This window comes from Arvicola amphibius, chromosome 9 (assembly GCF_903992535.2).
Source record: "Arvicola amphibius chromosome 9, mArvAmp1.2, whole genome shotgun sequence".
NCBI classification, from domain to species: Eukaryota; Metazoa; Chordata; class Mammalia; order Rodentia; family Cricetidae; genus Arvicola; species Arvicola amphibius.
The window spans coordinates 91972775-91999401 of record NC_052055.2 but is presented as its reverse complement, the minus strand read 5'-3'; the positions used below and the strand labels follow the sequence as shown (position 1 = coordinate 91999401).

The 26627-nt window shown below is 52.5% G+C and overlaps 1 protein-coding gene across 2 annotated transcripts in view; it reads left to right on the top strand.

Annotated features, from left to right (window-relative positions):
- Positions 1–26627, top strand: part of Fam178b (family with sequence similarity 178 member B) — a 98067-nt gene that overhangs the window by 67091 nt on the left and 4349 nt on the right. For both annotated transcript variants that reach the window (XM_038343572.1, XM_038343571.1), the window contains 2 exons: positions 8009–8096; positions 16183–16308. In XM_038343572.1, the coding sequence (XP_038199500.1) occupies positions 8009–8096; positions 16183–16308 (214 nt within the window). The remainder of the gene's footprint in view (positions 1–8008; positions 8097–16182; positions 16309–26627) is intronic.

Sequence of the window (26627 nt, the reverse complement as noted above, 5' to 3'; positions counted from 1 at the left end):
CTGTGCTCCTGCTCATGTCTGCTGCTGGACCAGAGGGTCCACCTCTGCTGCTCTCAGCTCCACCTAGCACTTGGTTTCTAGATCAGTCCCTGTGCCTCTTGCCCTTCCTGCTTCTGCTTTAGACTTTCTGTTAGGTTTCAAGCCTGGGACAAGCAGCTGAGGACAAACAGCTTGTTTAGCTCATCAAAGTGGATATTAGCCACCAGGTTCTCCCTGCATCCTTCCATCCCTACCTGTTACAGGGTTCTCCTGGCTAACACACCCCACCCCCTACCCTGAACTCTCCAGTCCTGGGGGTCTGGGCTTCCCTTCCCTATATACTCCAACCATTTTGGTTTATGTGGTCTTTTTCCTTCTACTCTGGGCCTCCTGTCTGCTGCACCTGGCTCTCCTCTCTCCCCTTCCCCCTCCCCTCACATGGCAGAACTCAGTCTGGTCCTGAGCACTCTGGACTCTCCCAGATGTGCCTGCCTCTGGCTATACTCTCCCACGTATCTACCTTCTCCTCCATCATACCTAGGAGCAATCATGTTTCCTTTTTTTTATTCATTTACCTGCCCCCAAACCACGTGGCCTCATGAAGTGGAGCCCCTGACTGCAGACGCCCATCCTGTAAGTTGCTGTCCAGCCTTCCCTAGGCCCTCAGCCGAGTCCAGAGCTGTGACGGACCAGGACCACTGTTGAGTGTCCCCACTCCCGCCCTACAATTCCACCTCTCTCCTTCCCACCAGACCCCTAATTCGAGATCCTGACAGTTCCATCCTCTCTGGAGAAAGCTGTACTCCAGCACCCCACCACCCTACAGCTAGTTCCTCCTGGCAAGTCCCGCTGTCTTTCAAATAACCCACCGGCCACTCTGCAGGAACGTGAGCTTCCTTCCCATACACTATCAGTTCCCACCTTTGCTGAAGATCCTTTCAGAGTGGGCATGGATACCCTGGATAGATGGCTGAGAGTTAAAACCCCTTGCTGCTCCTGCAGAGAGACCTAGGTCTGGTGTCCCAGAACCCACATGGCAGCTCACAGCCATCTGTGACTCCAGTATCAGAATCAGAGGTCTCCTGACCTCTAAGAACGAGGCACACACACATGTAGTGCACACACATAAATGCAGGCTTAACACTAATATGCATAAACTAAAAAAAAAATCCTTCCCCTTGGTCTACAAACCCAGCAACCCAGACTAGTGTTCCAGGGCCTTTGTGCTTACTTTTCCATACTGCCTCCCCCATAATCTTATCTGTGCCCCTTCAAATCCTCCCATGCACTCCCACATAGTTGCCATATACTAAAATTTTGCAGCCATCTGCTTCAAAGGCTCCCTTCCCCCTTCTCTTCAGCTGACTGACTGGCTAGGGCTGGCATCCCTCACACCTAGGGGTTATTGGTTAGCTGACTTTGTTGTGCCTTGAGCTAGGAGAATGAGAAAGCCCACTGGTGGCGGTGCTCCTGAGGCTGGGCAGCATGCCTCTGGCTACTAGAGGATCACAGAGGCAGTGAGGTGCTGTGCCCCAGGTTCTAAAGGCAAGGTGGCTGTGGCAGCTTTGAGACCCTGTACTGAGCTCTGTGCAGATAAGGCAGGAAGAGCACAGGGGAGGTGTCTAGAGTACAGGCCCTTGGACCTCTGGAGTTCAGCGCTGCTCCCCAATGACCTTAGGTTCGCAAGATGTAGAACTGGAAAGCTGAGCACAAAGCAAAGCAGGTAGCTTGGGTCAGAGGCGGGACTGCCGGAGACTGCCAAGGGCCGCCAGACGGTCTGCTCCTGCACCTGCGCAGTTGGCTTTGAAGTGAGGAGTGCTATTTTGAGACTGATAGAGAAGCTTCAACACTTCAGCCTTCCTCATTTCTGTCTTCTTTGTGGAAAGAAGAACGGCTTTATATATGGAATCAGAAGTGGCTGGAGGGCGCTGAAGCCTCAGTGTGGAAGTGACATATGACAGCTGTGACAGTGTGGAGGGAGGATAAGTTCCTCTGCCCTCCCCGGGCAGGAGCGAGCGCACACGTGCGCATGCACACGTGGGCACACACTTACACACACAGACACCAGACACCCCACCTGCAGTACAGGTCCTTCATCGGGAGGTTCTGGGAAGTAGGCCCCCTTAAATCATTCCTAGGGGTGGTGGGTGAGTATATACTTCAGAAAGGACACCATACTGTATATACTTCGGAAAGTACATCATACTGCACGAGCTTCCGGAGGGGACCGTGGAGTGCTTGTCTGGAGATTCCTAGGGCATTTGATAAAGCTGTCATCACATCCTGGGCACAACATAGGAGCACAAGCTGATGAGTTCACCTGCAGGGCAGTCTCCTGTGGCCACCTAGTTCACAAACTTTACTAGTGGGGCTTCTGGATGGAGCAAAGCCAAGGTCCTGGATGAGGCGTTTAGCAGAACAATGGCTAGATTCATAGACAACATGACTATAACTGACAGCAAATTGAAGATTCCAGAAGCTCTCCGCCGACGGTAATGAAGGGCTAAGCTGGAAAAAGAGGCCCTGCTGTACGATTAAGAACAGGGTCTGAGAAATGAATGGGGTTTGACAGGAAGACATGTGAAAGGAAGAAAAGCCAGAGGACGTGGGTTCAGTCTGCTGACTGCCAGGAAAATGAGCACCAGCCTCCCGTCCGAGCAGAGAACCAGGGCCGTCCACGGACACAGAGGAGAATGAATGGTCAAAAAGATGGAAAAGTGAGGCAGTCGGGCCTGCAGGAGGCAGAGCCATCTAAGTACAGCCAGTGATTTCAAGGATAGGGACAGCCCTACCCGCCAGATGGCTCCCAGAGCAGACTCCAGGAGCCTGGTCAGAGTCCCAGAAGGGCAGATTTTTGGCAAAATGTAGGAAGAACTTCCTTTGTCTATCCAGTGAGTGGACTGGACCAGCTCAGAAGGCAGATGTTGGCTTCTGGGATGGAAATTGAACCCTTGAGAAGGGCCACAGCTTTGAATGATGCCTGAGTCCAGGGCTCTGGCTTAAGTGCCCATTGTCTATAAATGCCTTTTTGTTTACTTGTAATTCTGCCTGAAGAAAAGGACACGTACCATAGGTGAGTGCTCAGGGACTTGCCATCTGTGCCCTACTACCCAGTGTCTGGACAGAATGTCCCCTGGTTATTCCTTCTGCAGAGGAAACCACTTCCCTGGTGTTCTTCCATCTTACTGGTTCTTCGCCTGTTTCTGAACGCTGCTGGAGATGGCCCATGCAGTGCGTTCCTGCGAGACTGGCATGCTGTGCTCACAGGCATCTTGGGGACCAGCTCCCTGGCGATGTGAGTGGTTGTAGCTTCATCTGGCCGTGTGGCCATCCTTTTCCTCGGTCAGCGGTCACCGTATCCCTCTCCTCCAGGCCGCATCGTGCATGCCTCCTCCACCCCCATGGGATTGTACAAACACCAATGGAAAACCAGGCTGCATGATGGCCGTGGGCTTGCGGATGCAGGCAGGGTGGGAGTACAGGCATTGGGAAAGATTGCGCAACCCGCTACGCTCAAACCCTGGTTCTTCCTGCTTTGGGAGCACACTCACATGCAAGATAGCTCCCACCAAGTTATCTTGATTAAAGGTGCCACACGCTTGTAGTCCCAGCACTCAGGAGGCAGAGGCAGGCAGATCTCTGAATTCAAGACCATCCTAGTATACAGAGTAAGTTCCAGGACAGCCAGGGCTACGCAGAGAAACCCTGTTTTGAGAAAAACAAAAACAAAATCAGAAAAAGATGATTCCCATCATGGACCAAAGAGCCAGTGGTCTGACAGGTGTGTGTGGCCCTGGAGATGTAGGCCATGCCAGGCAGCACACAGCCAGGTGTCAGGCAGCATTCCCTTAGAGGAACAGGCTAAGACTGCTGCATGCTGGGCTGCCCTGGACGCACTGGAAAAGGCAGCTCACGCCTTTGGCCAGATGCCTGGTAGCCTTTTAGGGCAGTTCAGCCTCAGCAGGGCCTGGTTCCCTTCCCAGGGAGTGAAGGCAGAGCACTGGGGGGTGGAAGGGGTGCTGTGCTGGCTCATGTCTTTATCCTAACATCACAGTGGCATACACTCTGCCTTCCTGGGTGCTCCTGCAGGGCGCCCAATCCCTTGTGAGAGCTGCCCAGACAGCGGCAGACTGGAAGCAAAGTACCCAAATCCTCTGGGCTAGGTTTAGAAAACCTCATTTCCCGATTTTCTAGTGCCCTGGGTGCCTCTGTGTGCTGATCCAGTGTCCTGGTCTTACAGGCCTCTGGGAGGTGGGCGGGACAGAGTCCAGCACTGGCCTGGCCTGGCCTGAGCGCTGTGCTGGAGCCCATCGCCTTATATGACATCTGCTGGGAGGACTCCAGTGGCTTCTGCATCTTTCTTTCCTTGCCTGGTTTGAGTTCTGGAAAAGCTTTGCCAGGTGGAGTTAGGCAATTTCTGTGGAGAAAAAGAGCCCAACAGTCTGGGCAGGGTTTCTCTGCTTGCCCCCTGCACAGCTGGGGTGGCATTTTGGGTGGGTCCTCTGTGCTTTTTCCCTTTCAAACTCGCAGTCTGTCAAATTAAAAGTGGCCCCTGTCCCTGTTTCTCTGCGGGACTGGGAATTCAGGAAGACGTGTCAGGAAGGCTGTGGGCAGCAGACAGGCAGCGCCAGCATGGGGGGCTCAGCTCTTAGATGTGGGTTCCGTACATCCACTCACCCCTCAATGTTGCCTGCTCTTTGTTTTTGGTTTTTTGTTTTGTTGTTGTTGGGGCTTTTTTTTTCTAGATTACAGCCCTGTTGTGACCCCCCCACCACACCCCACACACTCACCCGCCCCTTCGCTCTGGACCCCCCCCCCCCGTCCTGCTGTGAGGCCTGTCAGCTCTAGCCCTCTCTCTGGCTGGCCCCTCCCCACCCTCTGTGGGCCTTGGTGTGGGGGGGGGATTAATGAAGCCCAGATGCAGGACTCCTGACTCTGGCAGTAGGTTTTGTAGCACGGCAGCTTAGAGGAGCCATTTACCTCCCACTGTGTCTGGGCCCAGCTGCTGCAGGATCCTAGAGCCCAGGAACAGCTGGAAAACAGGTCCTAGCTACAGGCAAGCCACAGAGGGTCGAGGCCTTGATGAGGAGGAAGCTGGGCTTCAGACAGAGCATAGACCCGGGGCCGTGGAGGAGCAGGGATAGGGGCTTCTGATTCACCATCCTGTGTCAGCTCAGATGGCAGCTGCCTCTCTGTGCTCACTCTAGCTCTCGGAGTCCTGGGGAGCCCTGGGAGCTCCCAGCATAGCCCTGCAGAAAGAGGTCAAGGCTAAAACCAGGCGGAATTCTGTCTTCCCAGTCAAAAATGGCAGAATGGCTGGCTGGTTTCCCCTTCATTTGCCAGATGCAATACAAATACAACACATAACACAGCATTCTTTTAAAACAGAACGAAAAACAGATTCTTTATCTGAAATTTGTGCTTAACAGGGCATCCTAGACTTTAATTTGCTAAATCTGACAAACCAAGTCTCCTTCCAGCCGAATCTCCTTTTAGTATAATAGCTTTGTTGAACTACAGCGTACAAACAGACCACTGAGCCTATGTCTCAGTGGAGTTTTCCCAAGTCAAACACATGAAACTAACACCCAAATTGGGAAAGAAAGGACAGCTTGAGCAACCCCGGGGCCACCAGGACCCCGACCTCCAGCACTCCATTTCAGACTTGATGTAAATGAATTCTCACACTGACTTCCTTCTGTAGCCGCCATCTTCCCCCATAGCAGTGAAGAGAACATGTGGAGGTGGTTATGGAGCTACTGGTCCGTCTGTTTATCGGGGTGCTTCTGCTGTGAGTACCTCTCTCGTACCTGTCTACACGGGAGTAGGACTTAACCTCAGAAACACGGGGTAGGTGTAGGTCTGTCCTCAGTTAATCTTTTTAGTTTTCCAAAGGGGTCATGACCCTTCCTGTGAGCTATATGAGCACTTCATGGTCTTCTCCCATCTCCGAGTGGCCCTTTGTGCTTTCCACCAGAGCCCTTCAGAAGGGTGTCGTCAGCACCACCTGCTGCTCTTCTTTTAAATCAAGAACCTCGTGCTTTGTTGATTCTTCTGATTTTTTTGACTGTTACTTAAGAAAAATCAACATAGCACGAAGAGCTCAGGCCCCCAGGCTGATCACAATCTTCTCTGCTGGGTGGAGGCTGCCTAGACTCCTGGCACTCCCATTGCTAAGGCAAGTGTGGCCCTGGGAACAGTGCTCTGGAGCCATCACTATCCACTGAAGTGACCAGGCTTCATCCTGCCTCCAGAAGTCCTCCTTAAGGAGACATTTCCTAGCGCCCGCTGTGGCCTGCATCTGGTCTTTCTGGTCCTCATGTCTTTCCAGAGATGTGACTGAGGGCACCGACAGGGGTCCCTCCATCAGGACTATGACCTGTGAGCCCTTCTTCTCTCAGAGTCCAACCCAGACACATGTTCCCGCCATGCTTCACGTCTAGGCCTTTCTCTGCTTCCCTTCTCTTCATTTTACTCCCCTGCATGATTCAAGACGGTAACACTCGAAAGCCAGCTGGGTGAGTTTACTTAGCACAGTGCAGTGACAAGTCCCTCCAGACGAGATAAGAATGGCGCTCTGGCCAGGCAGCAGTGGTGCACGCCTTTAATCCCAGCACTGGGGAAGCAGAGGCAGGCGGATCTCTGTGAGTTAAGTTTCAGTCTGGTCTACAGAACTAGTTCCAAAATAACCAGGGCTCCACAGAGAAACCCTGTCTTCAAACCAACCAAGACAAAATAAAACACAACAAACAAAAGAGAATGAAACTCTGTGGCATGGCACCTGCCTGGCAAGTGTAAGGCTCTGGGTTCTGTCCTCATCAGAATAAACAAATAAATCCTTTCAAGGGGCTGCCTGCTGCCTGCAGACCAGTGTGTGCAGAGACATGGAACGACATGTTGCAATCTCCCCAGCAAGGCTCAGGTGATTAATTACAGAGTTGTGGCTTGAGAGTTTGACCTGAGAAGTTTGTCCTGTCACCTAGTCTCAAAGGTCCCAGGACAACTCTCAGCCCCACCCTCTGGTTTCTTCCTCCCTTCTTTACTCTCCAAAGTGCTTAAGGACCCAAGCGTCAACATCTGAAGCCCACTGGGGCCTTTATTCCTGACTAGAAGAGGGCTCAGTCCTGAGTCAACACTGACTAAGCATTGCCTTACTGCTGGCCTCAGGCCCCCCGCCCGGCTCAGCTGACTGGAGCAGGAGACCCATGCAGGCTCAAGAGCAGCTCAGGGAGCAAATGGTCTAGAAACTGGGGGTAGCTGGCTCTGGGCATTCCCGGGGCTCTTTTTCCCTTGTTCTCTTTGCTGGCCCCCATGAAGGCTGTCCAGCTGGGAGACAGGAGGACAGTCAGCACTATAAGGTGACACCTGTCACATTAGCTGCCCCACACGAAGTTATACTCTCTTAACTGTTCCAGCCGAGACCCAGAGGCTGCTTCAGTGGCTGAGTCGCTCTCAGGTGCATAAAATGGCTCCTCAGAATGGTAGGAGGGGAATCCCAAAGAAAAGTTTTCTGAAAAGTGGGTGGAAAAAAAAGACAATAAAGCCTGGTCCCAAGGGGCTAATCATCCACCCTGCTTGAAGTCCTTTGAAATTTGAGAGGCAGTGCACTGGGCAGGACAAAGAGAACAGAGACGGGAATGTGTTTTTCTTCCGGTTGCTTTTTCCCCTCTATCTGCGTATTTTCCTCCTTAGTTGTTTTATGCCTTCAGTCACTGCGTTTTTCTTCTTCAGTTATTACTTTGTTTATGGCCCAGTCCCCAGGGTCTCCTGCACGCTATGCGCTGTCACAGAGACACACCTGGTGTTGTCGCTGTCTGTATGCGTTTGTTACGCAAAGGAAGGAATGTTGGTCCGCTTTGGAGCAGACCTTTCACCCATTCAGATCTACAGATACGTACAGATCTGAGGGGGTTACAACTCCGAGGAAAAATGTATTATCCTCGCTTGTTGGATATCTTGTCTTTCCAGAATGTTCAGAGGCCCCCTGACCTCCAGCCTACACCACTCTGATTCTTGCTCTCTCTCTCAGGCTACTTCGAAGCCAACTGAGCCTCACAGTTATTGCCCGGATGCTGGGTCAGCAAGAGGCACTTCCTCTCTGGGGAGAGAAAACCCAGGTGAGTCTGCCTCAGCAGGACCAGGAAGGCCTCTGGTGGGCCACGACCCCTCTTCCCCATAACCTGCTTACACCTGAGCTGTAATCAGAGAGACCATCCCCACACCTAACCTGGATTTGAATGGTTCCCTCAGCTTCCTGGGGCTAGGGGGATAGTGTGTGGTAGAGCCCTTGCCTAACTTGTGTGAGGCCCGGGGCTCTGTTATCAGTGTGGCAAGCAAACAGCTGGTGAGGCTGTGTTTCCAGCTACAGGGGAGGCTGAGACAGGAAGATTCCTTGAGCCTGGGACTTAGAGACCAGCCTGGGTGAGGCTGGTGTGGCGGCTCACTCACAACACTTAAATTCTGCCACTGAAAAATAGTAGTTTGCCTTGTCCTAGGCGCTAGGAATTGACCAGATCTGTGAATACGGAGCCTGCATTACAGTTAATGAATTATGGTAAAATATACATACCATAAAATTTATTATTTCCGCTTCTTTTGTCAACGTTTTGTTTTGTTAGTCTCCCAGCTTCAGAGTGCTGGAATTACAAATGTACTACCATCCCAGCTTTGGTCTGAAATGTTTTGGGGTTTTTTTGTTTGTTTGTTTGTTTGGTTTTAATATATTTTTATTCTTTGAGAATTCCATACATGCATGCAACATATCTCCTCCTATTTGCCCTAAAGCTTCCCAGACCATCCTTACCCTCCTAACTTCATTTATAGCCCGTATACACATTGATGTGGGACCGTCCACTGGGCATGGTCTCCCTTCCAGGGGCCACATCCTTGAAGAACACTGACCGGGCTAGAACGATGAGTCAGCAGTTAGAGCGCGCTCTGCCTTACAGAGGAACAGAGCTCACTTCCCAGCACCTAGGAACCTCCCACTCTTCACTTCCCAAACCCTGGTTCCATGACAGAAGAACAATCAAGATGGAAAGAAACACTATTAAGTTTTTAAGCTCCTACCAGAGTCCCCCACTACAGGGCTAGGCATCCCTGGGGCAGCAGGGGTGAGTTCAGGCTTCTTCCCGGATTCTTCTCTCTGAGGAGCTCTGACCCTGCCTCTCAGGTCAGAAGCCATGGCCTTCTTGAGGCTCCAAGAATAAGATGGGGAAGTTGAAAGCCTCTTGCTTCCACTAGGGATCTTCCTGGATTCATTCTTGCAGTTTCAGGGTCATGTCTCCACCCCACCCCCACCCCAAATGCCTGGTTCAACAACACTTAAGAGGCCAGGTTCAACAACACTTAAGAGGCCAGGTACACAGGCAAAGGCACGCCCAGCACATCACCAAGCCAGCTAGCTAGAGTCAAATCCAGGCTTTTGTGAGGGAGCTAAGAAAGGTGTCAGTTGGTTTGGTTGGAAGGAGGGGGTTGGGCCTGACTCTGTCTTCAGCTCCCCACTCCCCCTTAACCTGGCATACATATGCCCTAGCCCTAGCATGGCAGGAGCTTGCCATTCCTACTCTGGCTGAGGTGCCATCTCAAGGAGGCCTCCTGGCCCTGTCTGTCCCTTACTTGTTTGGTGTCTGCTGCATTGTCTTCCCCACACCCCTGTTCCCAGGCGGAATCTGGGGCCCCTGAGTCGGGAACCAGTGGTGTCTACTTGCTCTCGGGCCTGGCCCACACCAGGAAGGTAATGTAATTTATGGGATAAAGAGATAGCCAGGTGAGTGTCAAGGTCCCCAAGGAAAGAGTGCTCTGCAAACCATCATTGGGAGGGGATGACTCCCCAGGGAGGTCACTGAAGAAGGGAAGACAAGGGGCTGGAGAGATGGCTCAGTAGTTAAGAGCATTACCTACTCTTCCAAAAGTCCTGAGTTCAATTCCCAGCAACCACATGATGGCTCACAACCATCTGTAATGAGGTCTCATACCCTCTTCTGGCCTGCAGGCATACACACAGACAGAATATTGTATACATAATAAATAAAATATTTTTTTTAAAAAAAAGGGAAGACAAGTTAGGAAGTCAGGAGCAGGGCCAGCTGAAATTCAACCAGACAGGTTGCCCAAGGGCTGCTATGGAAGCCTGCTGTGAAGGCATTGGCTTTGGCCAGATGAGCTCACTAAGCCCCCATAGAGAACTGACAGAAGGAAAGAAAATCAGGACTCTAGGGATGGTAGGTCCCTGGGACCTCTGGCCCAGAAGCTGGGTTAGCAGGGACCCAAACATGAGAGCATTTCAAGGCTTAGTGGTTTGTCTTGGCCCAAGACTGCAGGGAGTGTGAGGGGAAGCCCAGCAGGGGCCTCAAGGAGGGAGGCAAACTGTGGGTGCTGCTTGGTCAGTTAGGGAGCCAGCTCAGGAGGTCTCTGCAACAACCAAGAATCCAGGGTCACAAGGCCAGTCAGGCAGGTGGAGCCAGACTCTGCTTCTCTGCTCAAGGCCCCTACACCTACCTGCTTGTGACCACCGGGAACCCAATTCTGGACCCGTCTGCTCCTTATACACTGACTAGGCAACTCAGATCCCAGGCTCGCGCTCAGACACCAGGTGTGACACTTGCAGATGACTCCTGAAGCGGGTGAGCCAGCTCGCTGTGACCTGGGTGACTAACACTGCCTGAGGATAGACTTCTGAGAAGGTACCTGAGCCAGGTCTCGGGATGAGTCCCTGCATGCTGAGTGTACCGCCCTGAGGAGAGAGAGAGTCAGCGGTGCCTCTGCAGGGAGGAAGACCCAGCAGCTGTGTTTAGACTCCGCTGCTAGTCTCTTCCTGATGTCTAGTCACCAGGCGCTCTCCTTCCCTGGCTGGCCTGTCAGAGCCATCTTCCTTAGACTTGCCTTCGAAGGACCACTTTGACCCCCAGCCACCCACGACCCCGCCTTGCCCATACCTCCCTTGCACTGAGTGCACACAGCTCTGGTTGTGCACCTGTAATAGTTGTGTCTACCGTGCAAGCAGCACTCACTGTGTTCTGAGAACTGTTCACAGCGCTTCCCTCCCTCACAACCTAGGGCCGGAAGAACTGCTACTCTGTCCCTGTTTTATGGGTGGGGATACTGAGTCAGGGAAGCTACACAGCAGGGAAGGGGGAGCCAGGATTAGAATTGTGCCATTGACTACTGCAGGACTTGTCACCTCAACCCCTCCAGCCCCTTCCCGGGCTCTTTGCAGCCTATACCATTGTGAAGGGACTTCCGGGGTTGACTCTTAGAGAAGCAGAGAGTCCTGGGGTCTGAAGTGGGTGGGAGGGGTTCTCAGTACCCAACCTGCCACCCTCCCCCCACCTCTGTCCCAGTCTCAAGCCACAGCCTGAGCCTCAGGAGCAGGACCGAGGTGGAGAGCCAGGCTGGAGAGACAATAGGTCGGTAGAAAGCGGCAGCCCAGCACTTGCGTTTTCCCGGAGAGTCCCGGGGTTGGGCCAGTCATCCCTGTTGTTCCATTGAATACTGGGAATATTCAGAAACAGTCGCTGTTTAGCCTCAGGCCCAGTGTGCTCTAGAGTCTGGTCTGGGCAGGAAAAGAGCTGAATTGAATGAAGTTCCTCTCCCGTGCTAGTCCCTAGTCCGAGCAGGCCAACAGAGGCGCCGAGAAAGAAGTAACATTTGGGGCAAACTTGCAGAGAATGACAAGTGCTATAGGGAAAAAAGTTTAAAATTTTTCCCAGAAGAGGAAAAACAGCATTGGGTGGGTGCGGTTTTGTAAAGGCGAGGAGAGGAAGGGACGTTTGCACACAGAACTGTAGGAAAACCTACCCTTGGTGGGGGGAGGAAGTAGGAAGCACAAAGGCCCAGGGGCTCCAGGGAGGACATTTGGTTTGGAGAAAAAGCGCAGAGACTAGTGTGGCTGGAGCAGAGGGCTGAAGGCAGAATAGCAGGGGCTGGGGTCAGGGTAGGTAAGAGGGGGCTCCATCAGCCAGAGCCCTAAGGCCATGGTGAAGTTATGGGCTTCCAGGCCAAGAGGAGAGACAGAATCTGAACTGTAAACATGTTAAAGCCAGCTAGCCTTTGAGACCCAAGTGCTTGAGGATGAAGGGAGGGGTAAGGAGGGTGCAGGGCAGTTGGCCTAGGGGGAAGAGTAGCAGTGGTAGAGCGTTGGAGTGTGGCAGATGCTAGGTGACTTCCCAAGGACAGCCAGCAGGGCTCCAGAGAGTAGGTGGGAGCCCTCCAGGAACCAGACTTGGAGGGAAGGAGACACCCTCTCAGCAGCCAGGCAAGACACAGGTGGAACAGGTTTGGGAGGAAACTCGGAGTTTGTTTCTTAAACCAGCCTCTTGCAACACAGAAACAAGGCGAACCATTTTGTAAATATGTATTTACTATTGTGTGTGTGCACACACCACAGTGCCCACATGGAGTTCAGAGGACAGCTGCAGGAGTCCATTCCCCTGTCCTCTCCTTCCACAGTGTCGGACCCAGGGAGCAAAGGGAGGTATTCAGGCTTGGCAGCAAGCACCTGACCCTCCGAGCCATCCTTATCAACCACTGTTTGGAGATTTGCTCCTGCCCCTGCTTCACAAGTCCAAAGTTTACAAGAATGTGCCATCGTGTCTGGCAACTTTTTTGTTGTTTGGTTTTTCTTTTTTGAGACAGGGTTTCTCTGTGTAGTCCTGCCTGTCCTGGAATTCACTCTATAGACCAGGCTGGCCTTGAACTCAGAGATCCACCTACCTCTGCCTCCCAAGTGCTGGAATTAAAGACATGCGCCACCACATTCAGCCTCAAATCATGTCTTGAAATTTGGAAAGCAAGGGTTTTGAGTGCCCATAATTAAGGGGGATACAAAAGTTTGACTCTCCTAGGAAATGGTTAACTGAAGTCCTAATGCTATTTAGCCATTCGCTTGTCTAATGACTGCTTAATAAGCATCAGCCATGTGCCAGGCATAGTGCTTAGCCCTGTGCACTGCAGGAGACAGTACTGACCTCACAGCCAGGGAGGGGGCTGACAATAAGTCAGGACACTAAGCATGCAAGTTCTGTGCCTGCAAGAGGGTAGATGATGCCATAGGGAAAAGGTGTGCCGGGTAGGGACTGGCAAGGGTGGTAAACACCAATACTATAGGCTGTGGGTTAGATGTGACAGTGGACTCCACAAGGGGGGACCAGTTCTGCAATGCCTCTGTTCAGACACCACGGAAGGGACCAGGCTCCAGAGAGCAGCAGCAGCAGCAGGTCATTTGGGACCTCCTCCTGCCTTACAGCCACCTCTCCTGTGCAAACTGGAGCCACTGCCAGGATCTGAGAGCAGGAGACACATGCTGTGTAGACAGTTGCTTTGCCAGGATCTCCTCCTGCCAGGAGACTGGCAAGGCCAGTGGAGGCCTGTCCTTCTGGGTGATCATCACTTCTTGCCCTGAGGTGTCTGCCCTAATGGGCTGAATGTTTGCTGAGTTGGCGCTCTGCAGTGGAAGTAGGGGGTGGGGGTGGCAAGGGTGCTGGTGTGGTCTTAACCCTCCCTCTCCAGAACCTTTGCGGACTAGAGAAGACTTCATCCTGGAGAGAGGGTGGTATGTGGGGGTGGGGCGATGCGGGAAACAAAAGAAAATCTGAGACCAGAATGCTAGATTGCACTAAGGCACCGCCAGCCTGCTTTCCTAGAGCGAGAGGAAAAATAAGAGTGAGCAAGTGAGCCTGGTCTGTGCTTTCCCTACCCGCTCTGCTCCCAGCTCCAAGAGCAGGAAGAGTCCTGGCTCTGCTGGGGCGGGCCTTTAGTCACTCTGGGGGGCGTGGTCTTCAGGCAATGCGGGGCAGCCCAGTGCTTGCACAGCTGTGAGCAGCGAGCCTCCAGCGTGCGAAAGGGCAGGGCTGTTTTGAAAATTATCCCGAAGGCTGGCACAAGGCAGTACTGCTCTCGATGCAGCCCCAGATGGAACCGATCCCTGCCCAGATCCTTCCTCCCCGCTTTTGCTGCCGTCTTTCCACACTGCAGAGAAGGCCTGGCCTCCTTCCAGGAGCCAAAGCCAACCTGACTACCAACCAGCTCCTCATCCTCCTCTCCCTGCCCAGCTGCTCTCCAGGGCTTCTGAGGTTGAGGGCAGCTGAAGTGCTGAGCAGGTGCTCTGGGGGGTGAGTCACAGGAGGAAGCCAGGTGTGGCGTGCCACCAGGCTGGGCTCAAGCTGAGAGCTGGGCTCGGGGCTCAACCCTCTTGCCTGTGGCCACAATGCACCTGCTAGATCTAAGGAGCCGGTCCTCTTGAACTACCCTGATGCTGCCCATTCTTCCACATCCTCCCCCATCCCTAGAGTTGCACATGGATGGCTTGGAGGGACGAGGACTGGGGCCTACCTACCTCGGCCCAGCCATACTACAGCATCTGGGCAGTCCTTTCAGGGACCCTAAGTTTGGTGTGACCAGGGGGAGGAGCTAGCTTCAAAGCCTGTTTTGTTCAGAGGGGTTGGGCAGTTCTTCAAAGCTAAACAGGGGGTGGGTGGGGTGCCTGGTAGATTAACAGATCAGCCAGATTCCTCTGTCGTCCTTGCAGGGAAATCCCCATCTAAAAGACCCACCGAAAGGAAGTTTCTGACTGAGAAAACTGAATATAGATACTGGATGAGAGTGAATTATTGGCTATTTTGTTGGACAAGAAAATAGTATGACTTTTTAGGTGTAGCGCATCACGGCCGTCTTCACTCCATGTGCTACCATACAGTTCGTGAACCAGGCAAGGGGCTGGAGATTGAAACACACAAAGACTCACAGATACAGAGAGAGACACAGGTCATCCTTGATCCCAAGGATGCCCCCTTTATTGTGTCCAGGGGCCACTTATATAGGGATCCTTAACTGATAACCACGCCCTAGTCAAACCCACCAGAAACCACTCCCCTGCCATCAGGAACTCCTGAGGGTCTGCAGGCTGTCTCAGAGCAGAGGAAAACAAGTTGTTTACAAGAATTTCAGGATCTGGGGGCTCACTGCTCCCAACATTTAGAAAAAGAAAAAGACTGGGCAAGACACGCATCCCAGTGCTCAGGAGGCAAAGGTAGGGAGATGGCTGCAAGTTTGAGGCCAGCCTAGTCTGCAGAGGAAGGACCCCATCCAGGAAGAAAACAGAATGTGCTAGGGAAATGGCTCATTGCTCTAGAGGAGCTTGCCACCAAGCTCGATGGCTCGAATTCAGTCCCCAGAAAGAACCGACCCCTGCAAACTATCCTCTACCATCTGGGCGTTTGTTGTGGCTTGTTTGCACACATGCGTGTATGCACACAAATAACATGTAATAAAAAAATTAAAAGAATTGCCAGGCCCAGTGGTCCATGCTTGTAATCCCAGTACTTAGGCAGAGGTGAGGGGGTCACAAGGCTTAGGCCAACTTGGGACACAAGGGGCGACCTTGTTTCAGACAAACAGAGCTGTTGGTATTCTTGATAGTGTTATATCGTGGAATATATATATATATACATATATATATATATATATATATATATATATCTTCTTTATGGCATTTGGCATTCCTGGGAGGGAAGAGCGTGGTACAGATGCAGAGGAGTTAGGGATAGGCAGACAGAGTGGTTGTGGTTGTGGCACAGGCAAAGCTATGGATTGAAGAGGTTCAATCCTTTTCCTGTGAATTCAATATGTTGCAGCAACAAGCCAAGTGACAAAAAAGGGGTACAGGGGAGAGTATGCTATCGGCCGAAGGGCTGCTCAGGTGGCCAGGGACCTACCTGCGCAGGTGGGGGGGGGGGAGCACTCAGTGACTGAGGACCTGCTCAGATCACCGAGGTCCTGCTCAATGTCAGAGGGAATCTCTTTCTTACTCTTGATTTTTCCAGGGAATTGGGGTAAATCTTAGTCTTGGGAGAGCTTCGTACTTCATCAAGTTAAGGGAGGGCTCACCCTGTGCTAGGTATTCTGTGTGTATGTGTGTGTGTATGTGTGTGTGTGTATGTGTGCAAGTGTGTGTATGTGTGCGTGCTTGTGTATGTAAGTGTATATGTGTGTGTATACATGTGCCCATGTGCATACACACATGCTCATATACACAGCCCTCCTCCTAGGAAGGAGTGTGGACCATTTTAGGGAGGTCACACACACAGCTCATAAGTGAGAGGCAGATTCAGGTCCTGGAAGCTTGGCTGTGACCCTCTGCCACAGTTGAGGGCAACTCCCAGAGCTGTACACACACTCAGTCACAGTCTCCTCTTTTTTCCCCAGCTAGCCGTACTCAGCCACCTCCTCAGCCTCATGAGACCATCATCCCTCAGGCAGTATCTGGGCACTGAGACCTTGCCACCCTCCCAAGGGAAACAGCCAAGGGCCAGCGCTGAGCTTGACTACAAGGTAAGCACCTCAACCCCCTGCCTGCCTTTACCAAGAAGGACCCTGCTACTTCATTTAACGGGGAAGGCAGGGCTGTCCCCATTGCACAGCCTGTGGGGCCTGTGGTTCCTAGTCCTTCCAGAACCAGAAGCCACTCCAGGACAGAGGCCAGCGGGCTACCTTCTATGTGGGGAGGAGGCGCTCAGTATCTCTCCCAAGCCTTTAGTTAGTCCCCTTGCCCACCTGTGCCTATAGGTGCAGGTGAAACTGTGGGCCCAGAGCTATACCTAGTTTCCCTGCTTGTTCCCACTAATTTTGACCAAGGCTTAGCCCTTGACCTTTCTTCCAAAGAAGGTCTTGTAAGCCCTGACCAGCTCTCCCGAAAGGCAGTGAAGTGTGCTGGGTTGGGAGGTCATGGGTTAGGAATTAGCAGAGGCCTGTGCATCCCCGGGGTTAGTGTCAGAGCAGCGACCAAGGTGGCTGTGGGGGCTTCCAAGTGGATCTTCCTGGACTCTTCCATCCCTGGAGACTCAGGATAAAGATGGAGATAGGGATCTTCTAATTCAGGAAGGCAGGGATTCAAAACTCTCGTTCCTGAGGTTGGATATTAACAATCCAGAAGTCCAACCTTTGGGCATCACTCTGAAAATCAGATAAGTGAATTAATTACTTAATGAACACAAATGAACCATTAAGAAGATAGGATAATCCCCCACGTGTACAGGTACACACTCCCCTTCAGAACGTGCAGGGAAGGTTGCCTTCGCCTGCCTTGGGATTTGTCTTAGTGTTTTTACAAGGCTACAGTCTCCTAGGAAGGTGGGGGTCATACACACATCCCTTGTCCTGTGCCAGGTATTTTCCAGGAAACAGAAGTGGATGACACAGACAGGTTAGGAGACCCTGGGTAGGTAGGTTGTCATAGCTGGATACTAGAGACCTTTAGGTGACAAAAAGGGGAAGTATGAGAAAGAAGCGGCTGTTGGCTGGCTGGCTGGCTGCGCAGAGACTATATGGCCTCCAGGAACCTTCAGGCCAGGCTGCAGCCTCACCCAGTAGGGGTGTGGCTTCTACCGAGCCCCAGGCTCTCACTGGGCTCACCACATTGCTGACCTGCTGGTAGTAGGAGCAGAAGGTGTCTGTGTAGCAGTCGGGATGGGAGGATGAACAGGCTGAGGAATCCTTTATTTTGAAGGCTGCAAGCACAGCTACTCCTCCCTCCTTGGCTGCCTGTTAGAAATCAATCATCCATTTTGCCTTAAAGCTTGAGGAGAGCAGAGCAGCGCATGCAGGGGTGCTTACTGCCCCAAAGCAAAGGGCACACTGGCTGGAGACAACAGTAGGGGCAGGTGGGGCTGCTGTGACTTTCAGATCCCCTGTGCTGCAGCCAAGAGCACTGCAGAGCCTCTGGGCTCCCCTTCACCTTGACCTCTGCTGGTGAAGTGGCTAAGGGCAGAGGCAGTCAGGACCAGGGGACAGGACAGAGGGGGACTAGTAGAGTGCCCTAATAGAAGCCTGAAATGGTTCCAGTTCTGTGTCCTGGACTGGGTGTTGTGGCTGGGAGGGGCCAGGCTGGGCAGGTGACTAGGTCCCACTCCACCTCAGCCAACTGACTCCTCATTAGGCCTGAGCGTGTTTCATCTTCAAAGATGAGATGGGGCTACTCACCAGCCAAAATGAGCAGAGGCGTCATCCGCCCAATTTTACAGGGAGTGGTGGTCTGGGATGGGGCAGCCTTTCATCCACAGAGCTCAAAGTCTTTGCCTTTTTGCTTCTCAAGTGCAATGGGGAAACTGAGGCCAGAGTTCAGGTCAGCTGGAGGTGATCAAGCATGAAGGAGACAGCTTCTTCCCAGCCTTTGAGGCTGCAGTGCTGAGCTTCTGCCTGTCCCACACTAAATACACTCCTGTCTGGGAGATTTCCTGCCCTAACTGCAGGGGTCACAGCGCTCCTCCAGCCCTGCAAATAAACACTTCTGCAGACTCTTCTCCTGGTCTTCCCACCTCCTCCCTCCCCCAGGGGAAAGACAAGGGCACAGCATGGCTCCACTGTTGTCCCCTTGCGTGGCTGGCTGTCTAGCTGGATTGTGGGCACAGTCGTGTGTCTCAGCACGGCATGTTTTTTTGCCACTAAGTGAAAAACCGAACAAATGAATTGTATTTCATCTCTCTTCCTCTCTCCTCTGTTGCGGCCATCTGCTCTCCTGCCCCCAGTTTTGAAACTGCCCTCCCCCCTGCACTGCCTTTGACCAGTGATAGCCCCCTGATCTCTTAATATCCTTGTATCATTAAGACCACAAGCATTTATGGAACCCCGGACTTCAGAAGTATTACCTTGGGTAATGAGAGAACCAATCACAGGGCATTGTTGGTAATTATAAGTTAGTGAGGCTCCTGCCTGGGAAAGCTAACCACCAAGTACTTTAACAAAAGAAGCAACTGCTCAGGCCTCCAGTCTGTAGGGGGGAGGAGGAGAGAGCCTGGCTGGAGGCAGGGGCAGGTTCCCAAGAAGGCCGTTTGTCCTACCAGGGTCAAAGTCACTTACCATGCTATTAGCACATACAAAAATATGCTTGGAAAACAAGACGTTTTGTGGAGGGCTGGAGTCTAACTCAGTGGTAGCATGGTTAAGGAACATTATAAGATTGGAGTATAAGATTTAACACTTTAAAGTACCTGGCTCAGTGCCTAGCGCTGTAGTAGTCTAGGCTGTTCAAGAAATTCAGTGGTGGTATACATCTTTAGTCCCAGCACTCCGGAGGCAAAGGCAGGTGGATCTCAGTGAGTTCAAGGCCAGCCAGGGTTTCACAAAGAAACCCTGCCTCGAAACGCCCCCCCCAAAAAAAAAAAAATCGAGGCAGGGAGATTCATTCTCCCAGCCCAGGAGTTCAAATCTAGCATAGTGTTTCATCTCGAAATATTCATATATAGTGCCAATCTCCTTGATGACTATTTGTGTCCTGGGCTTGCCCGGTTTGAGTTAGCCCATCCCAGAGTGGAATAAACATCTAGGTGAGAAGATGCTTGGGGCTTGTTACCTCCTAGCAAGAGGCAGGCACCCTGTCTGTCTCCCAGGTGGGAGATGACAATGTTTACACAGAGGCGAGTATAACACTAAGACTGGCCTCCCAGTGCTTCCTTTTGGCCCAGGGATGTGATTCTGCCAGAGACGTGTGTCCTGTGCTTCCCCCTTCTCCCCCCCCCCCCCCAGACTGGCCTTCTGGCTGCAGGCAGAAAAACATTGCATAACTTGACTCAATTTTCTCCACCAGTCTACCCTACCAGCTCAGCCCTCCAACCCAACACTGGGGTTTCCAGGGGGATTTGGTTTCAACTATGGTGTTATCTGAATGTGGCCAGATTTGGCCTAGTTGTATTATATCCACTCCTGGAGTTGAGTTGTGACCCATTCAGTTTTATGGAAGTGGCTGATGTTTTGGTCTTGTTAAACCTGCCGTTATGTTTTTTGTTCTTGTTTAACCACAGTTATCAAATCATTGTTGCTTTTTCTCCCATGTCTATTGCTGTGTGCAAATGCATTTACTATGCATAAGTGTGTAAATATATGTGTATGTATGTATATATGTAGGTCTGTGTGTGTACACATGTGTAAATATATATACTTGCACTTTTTTTCTGATACTGCTTACTATCGTGATACCCTGCTACATGTTAAGCATGTGCTTCCTACTGAGCTGCAGCCCAGCCTAGATGCTGTGTTAGTGAGGTTTTCCCTGCTTAGAGATTTGGAAGGTATAGGGAACCAGAATCTGATGGTAGAATGGGAGTGTCTCTCTAGTTGGTTAAATTTGAGGAAGTTAAATGTCTCCCACTGTGGAATGAAAACCGAGGATAAAAAGACCAACTTGGCACTGGGAGCCTACTTCCTTTTTCCTTTTCCCGTGTGTCTCCTCCCAGCCTGATAGTGGATGCCTTCCAAAGATGACAGCTTGAGGCTCACTGGGGACTATACATGGGTCGGTCACCTCCTGCAGGTGCGTTCATTCCTTGTGACTTTCTGTGGAGGTCCCAGGCTGCAGAGACTTGGGAAAAGCTTGTTTACGGAGGATCAGTGTTTGCGAAGAAGCGATTTTATGGAGGTGGGGTGTGCTTTTGACTGTGGGTGATGCCGGGGATGGGCTTCAGCCAGCTGCGACTCTATGGAGGTGTGTGTCTGCCCAGCTTGGGCAGAGGGCGTGGCCTGCCGTGTGTTTGTGTGTGAGTGCCCTGTGTGCATCTCCTGTAAACCCTGTGGTGTGCCAGGTGTGTTGGGAGACCTGGTGAACAAGTTTTGTTGCTTTTGCTGCTGCGACTATAGACGGCAGCTGTCTGTCCCTGGGCTGGCTGACCTTGCCAAGAACTGCCTTAATGGGCGGTTGCTGCAGGGACAGGACAGGGTTAGCTGCCCTCTGGCATCTCTGTGCTTGTCTCTGGCCTCTCTTGCTGGTACTTCCAACCCCAACAAGGGGATGTATGTTCCCTGTGTCGTTTTCAACACAAGCAGATCCTGGAGCCTCTCCCCTTGCCCTTTCTCACCTGAAAGTACAGCAACCCCCCCCCCCCCACACACACCCTCCACACACACACCCCACACACACCCCACAGTGCTGTAAACTTAGGTCAGGACAAGGTTAGGAGAGCCAGGAGGAAGCTGGATTTGAAGAATGGAAAACAGACATGCAGACTCCTGAGTTCTTCCTGTCCAGCTGTGGTTCTGTTCCATCTTCCTTCCTCCAGAATGAGCAGTAGCTGCATTTTGTCATAAACCTGCTGGCCTCTGAGAAGCTGACCCTGTAGATGAGTTGAAGCACATGCAAGTCTGGGAACCTGTAGACTCAGGCCCAGGCCCAGGCCAGCTTTGCTTGGTTCCCAGAAATCTGAGTTCTTTGCAAGAACAGGAGCAAGACTTGCAGCGACAGGGTTAAGCCCAGGAGGCAGGGTGGGGTCCCAGGGAGCTTTTGTTCAAGCCCAACCAGCTGGAGGGTTGGCCTGCTCTCTCCTTCACCCCAATCAGCCCTGTGCTCTGGAGGACCTCTCAGGGTCCCTGTCCATGGGCAGGTGACTCATCAGCTTCTGTCCTGGCACTCTTATCTGGGTTTCTTTCTCCCTCTGGATATTCTGCTCTGTAGAGTGTCTTCCTCCCATGCAGACCTGTTGTATCTTATCGTACTCTGATTTTCCACCCACAGTCTCTGCCCCCATCACGTACAGCCCTGAAGACCAAACCGCAGCACTCTGCGTGCTGATGGCCTTGGCCTTGCATCTTCCTGTCTTCCACTTCCTGTCTGCTGAACTCGGGAGGTCCATAACAGTCCACTTAACCCCTGGCATGTGCCCTGCCTCCATGAATGTAAACAGAGATGCGCGTGAAGCTGGGTCCCCAGTCAACCGCCAGTAAAATGCCCGACCTGAGCAGAAATAAGCCATGTGAGGGGACCCTTCCTGCCAGCCCTGTACCCAGCCTGGCCTCTGCTCTTCTCTCCTCCAGGCCTGAGTCAGGCCAGGGGTGGGTGTAAGAGCACTCTCCAAGGGCTTCGTCTCGCAGCTCTGCCTTGACTGCCGCCGTCTGCTCCCCACCTTTCCCCGGTTCTGTCCCTTCTCTTTAGTCTTCCCTGGGCCTCTGCCGATGGGGATGTAGTTCCTGATTGTCCTGGGATGACTCCTCAGGCTTCGCTGAACCCACAACTACAGGCTCTGTGTCACAAAACCCCAGGGTGGCTTTCCCCAGTGCTTGACTCTACCCTACCCTGCATTCCCAGACAGACTCTCTCTTGAGTGTGTGTGTGTGTGTGTGTGTGTGTGTGTGTGTGTGTGTGAAACCCTAGGTTGACCTCCTTTCTTCAACCAACCACCCTGGCCAGGGGTAAAGAAAGAGCTTCTGTCCCAGAGTCAGGGCTCACTGGCTTGGCATGGACAGTGATTGGCTGGCTCAGGTCACATGTATTCTGCTGGAGTCAACTCTGCAGACATCACCATGGAACATTTTGGCCTAAATGTAGGGGACAGGAAGCTGGGCCACTCTTACAAAGGAAGGGGTGCATCCTAGGTACCTAGAAACTTGGGGCCGCACAGCACACCCCTGTTCTGTCACAGGCTTTGAGAGAAAGCAGCTCTCTTTGCAGATGGCCAGTCCCAGCTACTCCTTGCAGAACTGCACATGCTCACCATGCCCCCAGGCCCACATGCTAATGTGCATGCATGTGTATTCGCCTGGGCTGACACACACTCATACACACAGCTTCCTATAGCCAGAGACTCTGGGCCCCTGGCAGAACTAGGTTTTCCGTCCAGACTCCCATGGGATCAGGGTCTCTGGTTCCAGCTGAAGAAGCAGGAAGAGCTACTGCTACGCTTGTCGTCTTGCTTGCCCCCACCCCCACCCCTGAAGGAAGCCAACGTGGGAAGATGAGCAGGGTGGGATCACCCTCTCAAGGATTTGCCCACAACCCTGTGGTTCCTCCCTCTGGAGACAGTCTGAGATGGCCTCACTTTAGCACATGCCCTCAGCCCTCCTGCTTATGTATGTCCCACCCCTACCTCCTGTGCCAAGGCTTCCTGGCTCCCAACCAGTCCTCAGAGTGCAACAGGGAGGAGCCCCTTGGGGTCCATGCTCAGAGTTTAGGCTGAGCTTACAGGAGGATCCCACTGTGATGGGCCTGGAGTCTCAGAACTCATTTATGGGAACTTAGAACAGGCTTAAGCTCATGCTCTGGGGGTGTGGTAGGTGTGAGGGTACATCCTGGGACCCTCAGATCCTCCAGCACCCTAGGAAGAGTCCTCCTGCCTCCTGACCCAGCTGGGGTCCAGAGAGCAACTTTTCCTTTAGTGGTTGTTCCCAGCAGCTGATCCAGAAGTCCTGTTCCTGTCTAGATGTTGCCAGCCTGTCCCCTGTCACCCAGAAGTGGCCCTGTCCAGTTTTTAGGGCTCCACCCTCCAACATGACTGCACCACTTTCAGTAACAGAATAGAGTGGCCTGCCTAGCCAACCCCATGGTGAATCTGGCAGGCTGTGTCTGTGACGTCTGTTGCCTGACCTCTTGACCCCGTGTCTTCAGGGACTCTGGTCTAAGAAGAGGTATTACGTCACACGTGTCATTTCCTAGCAGTAGTCGTGTGTCCTCATCATTTCCTACTTGCTACGACAGTGCCCAGTCCCCCACCCTGGGCAGAGTCACTTTGGAGGTCAGCTTTTCCTTTGGCATGGAACCTTGGTTGCTGCTCTCTGCTCTGTTGCTCATCTAGTGCCTGCCAAGGCCAAGGTCAGGAAGTACAACCTTAGAACTGGAGCTAACAGGGAAGAAATGGCATCGCACGATGGCAGGTGCCACGCTCCCGTGTTCAGATGAAGTGTAGTTAGAAACATGCCTGTACTGTGCTTTGGTGGATACACAAGATAGAGCCCTGCTTCCCTCCCTGAGCTGAAGGTCTTGGCCTGGGGCCTGTTAGTGGCCCTACCTCCGGATTATCCAGGGTTAATAATATTGTTGTTGTTTGCCCAACCCCTGAAGGAGCACCTGTGCCACACCCTAGGGCACAGGCCAGTGTCCCATCTACCCCAGGAATAGCCTGGCTTCATGTCCTGCCTCTAGAACATTCAGGGACCTCTGCTCCTTCTACAGTGTCAGCCCCATTTAGAGAGGTGATACAAGTCCAGAGCCTCTCCTGATGAAGGGGGAGGGCCCAGATATCTACTTCCCTCCCCGAACTGGACCTGCTGGGGATCTGGCCAAGCTTGAGCTCCCACATATGCCAAGACGCAGGGTCAGCAGGCCTTCTCTGTATGTCTTATTGGATCGGGATGCTGTGATATTAGATTTAAATTTAGTTTTAAAAAGGCGAGTGACTTGTGGCCCATCTCTCACCGTGGGCAATCTAGTAATCTGTGCAGCCTCGGTCTGTAACTCGATTGGTTCTAGAGCTCGTCATCAGCACGTGTGTTCCACATGTGACAGGAGCGGCACATGGTGAAGGAGTCCCCTGGGGTCAGTTGTCAAGCTAGGCTGGGCCTCCAGACCTTAGAGACTGAGCTGAATGCATGGTCCCCAGGGTAGCCACCAGCCAGGGCCTGTGATGTCAAAGGCAGAAACAGAGGAGGAAGTCCTGGCATCCTGGTGCAGCTGAGCAGGTATGCAGACACCTGCAGGATGCGCCCTGGGCCTCAGCAATGTGACTTAGAGAGCCACTGCCCGTGCATCCTTGTCATCCTCCTTCCTCGGTGTCCCTGGGCCAGCCTTAGTTCTCCCCAATCTCTAGCAACTACCCAGAGCCTGGCTGGACCTGCTTCCACAGAGTCCTCCTGCCCTGGAAAGTCTACTGTCCCCTTCTGCCTGGCAAGCTCTGAGGAAAGGGTTCCATCTAAAGACTCCAGTGTAAGACTACATCCTTGGTCATGACCCGAGGTAGGGAGAAACTGCTGCTGGGTTAGAGAAAGCAGCTTCCTGGGAACTCCCTTCTCTCTTCCAACCTTTGGCGTAAGTAACCCAGTTTACCCCCTTGGCATTAACTAGCAGGGGATTTCCTGAAGGATGGAGTTCCCAGGAAATGTCCACCCATGTTCCCTTTTGTTTCATTCGACAAAAACTTGCAAATGAGTTCCACTTGACCCAGGAGACCTAAGATCAGAACTAACTGGAGCAGAACCAGAGGTGCCACCTGCCTGTTGTCCGCTGGGTGACGAGCCTCGTGATCTTTTCATCCCTGGGTCCTGATTTGGGGGAGGGCAGGAATGAGATATGCCACAATGAGTTTCTGGGAAGAGGCCCGTCACCAGACTCTGGGGAGAGACCCAGGAAGTGGAAGCAAAGGCTTTGCTGGCAATGGGACCCGGGGACAGTACCGCCTTGGCTTGTCAGCATTGGGTCCAGGCACGTCCTGTTCTTCACCCTCTGCCTCTCTCTTCTGAGTCCTTGGCTGAGGTTTCCTGGATCTCTTTCCCACTGTGGTTTCCCAGCCTGGATTCGTGTTAGTGCATGAGGGGCTGGGCTCCTCAACTGGCTGGGGTCCTGCTGCTGCTCTAAACAAGGTATGAGGCCTGGACATTGCAGCCCCACCACCATGGAAGACTGACTCCAAAGCCATACTGGCCCCAACTGCAGCTACACACACACACACATACATGGACACACACAAATACTACATTCACACACATACCACACACATAAATACCACACGCACGCACACAAGCCGAGTCCTAGAAGGGGCCTCCTTTGGACTGGGGGAAAGGCCACCTTGTGGTCCCAAAGGTAGAGGAAAAGGGCAGAGAGGTAATCTGGTGGGGGAGGGGGCTGCATAGCCCATGTCCTCTGGCCACCACTTCCTGCTTAATCTCTGTGGTGCCAACCAAGACAGGAGCAGGCTTGCTAAATTCAGAAAGTGGTCACTGTTACAGAGAGGGAAATGTGGTTCCTCACTTTACACGCATCCTGCTCCTACCAAGATGACCCCTTGCCTGCGCAACATGCCTGCTCTGCACCCCTAGCCCACCTCGGGGGCCCCCAAGCAGTGGAATTGTGGAGGAAGGGTCTCAGGTTCTGCCTGCTCCAGGCCCAGAACCCCTGGTTCCCTGACACAGAGGAACCAACAACCGCTCTTTGCCTCCACTAAGGAGACCCTTACCTGCATGATGGATGTCCACAATGAAACTTGATGTTGTTTGTTGTTTGGGGTTGGTTTTTTGAGAGTTTTTGTTTCAGTTTGGTTTTGTGCTGGGACTAAAGGCATGCACCACCGTGCCCTTGTTTTCTGTTTGTTTGTTTTGAGGGACTAAGGATCAAATTTAAAACCTTACCTTTGCTAGACCAGGATTCTACAGCTGAGAAGCATCCCAAGCCAAAAACTTTTTTTTTTTCCTCACAAAAAACACTGGCAGGGACTCGGCACTGCCTGCCCTGAGCTGGGTGCAGCCCTACGACGACCTCAAGCTGAGTCAGAGTCTAACTGAAAGGGCCCTCTCTAGCAAGGGGGGAAACACACCGACCCCCAAACCGTGTGCATTTGGATTTGTCCTTCGGAGAAATGGTTGGAAAATGTGGTGAACACCCTATCCCTCCTCCCTACACCCAGACCAAAAAAAGAAGCTCAGAATATTTATCTGGGGTTTTCCTTGAAGCTTGAGTTATGGGAATCCGTGAGAGCTGTGTTGTGAGACTGGAGCAGTACACGGCTGCATGTTTTCCTTAGTGATCCACTGCACAGGGTAAATGCACCGGCAGCCTATCCTGCAGTCTTCCCAGGGCGATCCTCTAGGATGGTAAATCCCGCAGTCCAGAGGATGCAAAGACCTCCACAATTGAGATTGGGGCAGGCTGATCTTCAGGAGGGGGTGGGGTGTACTAGAGAAAG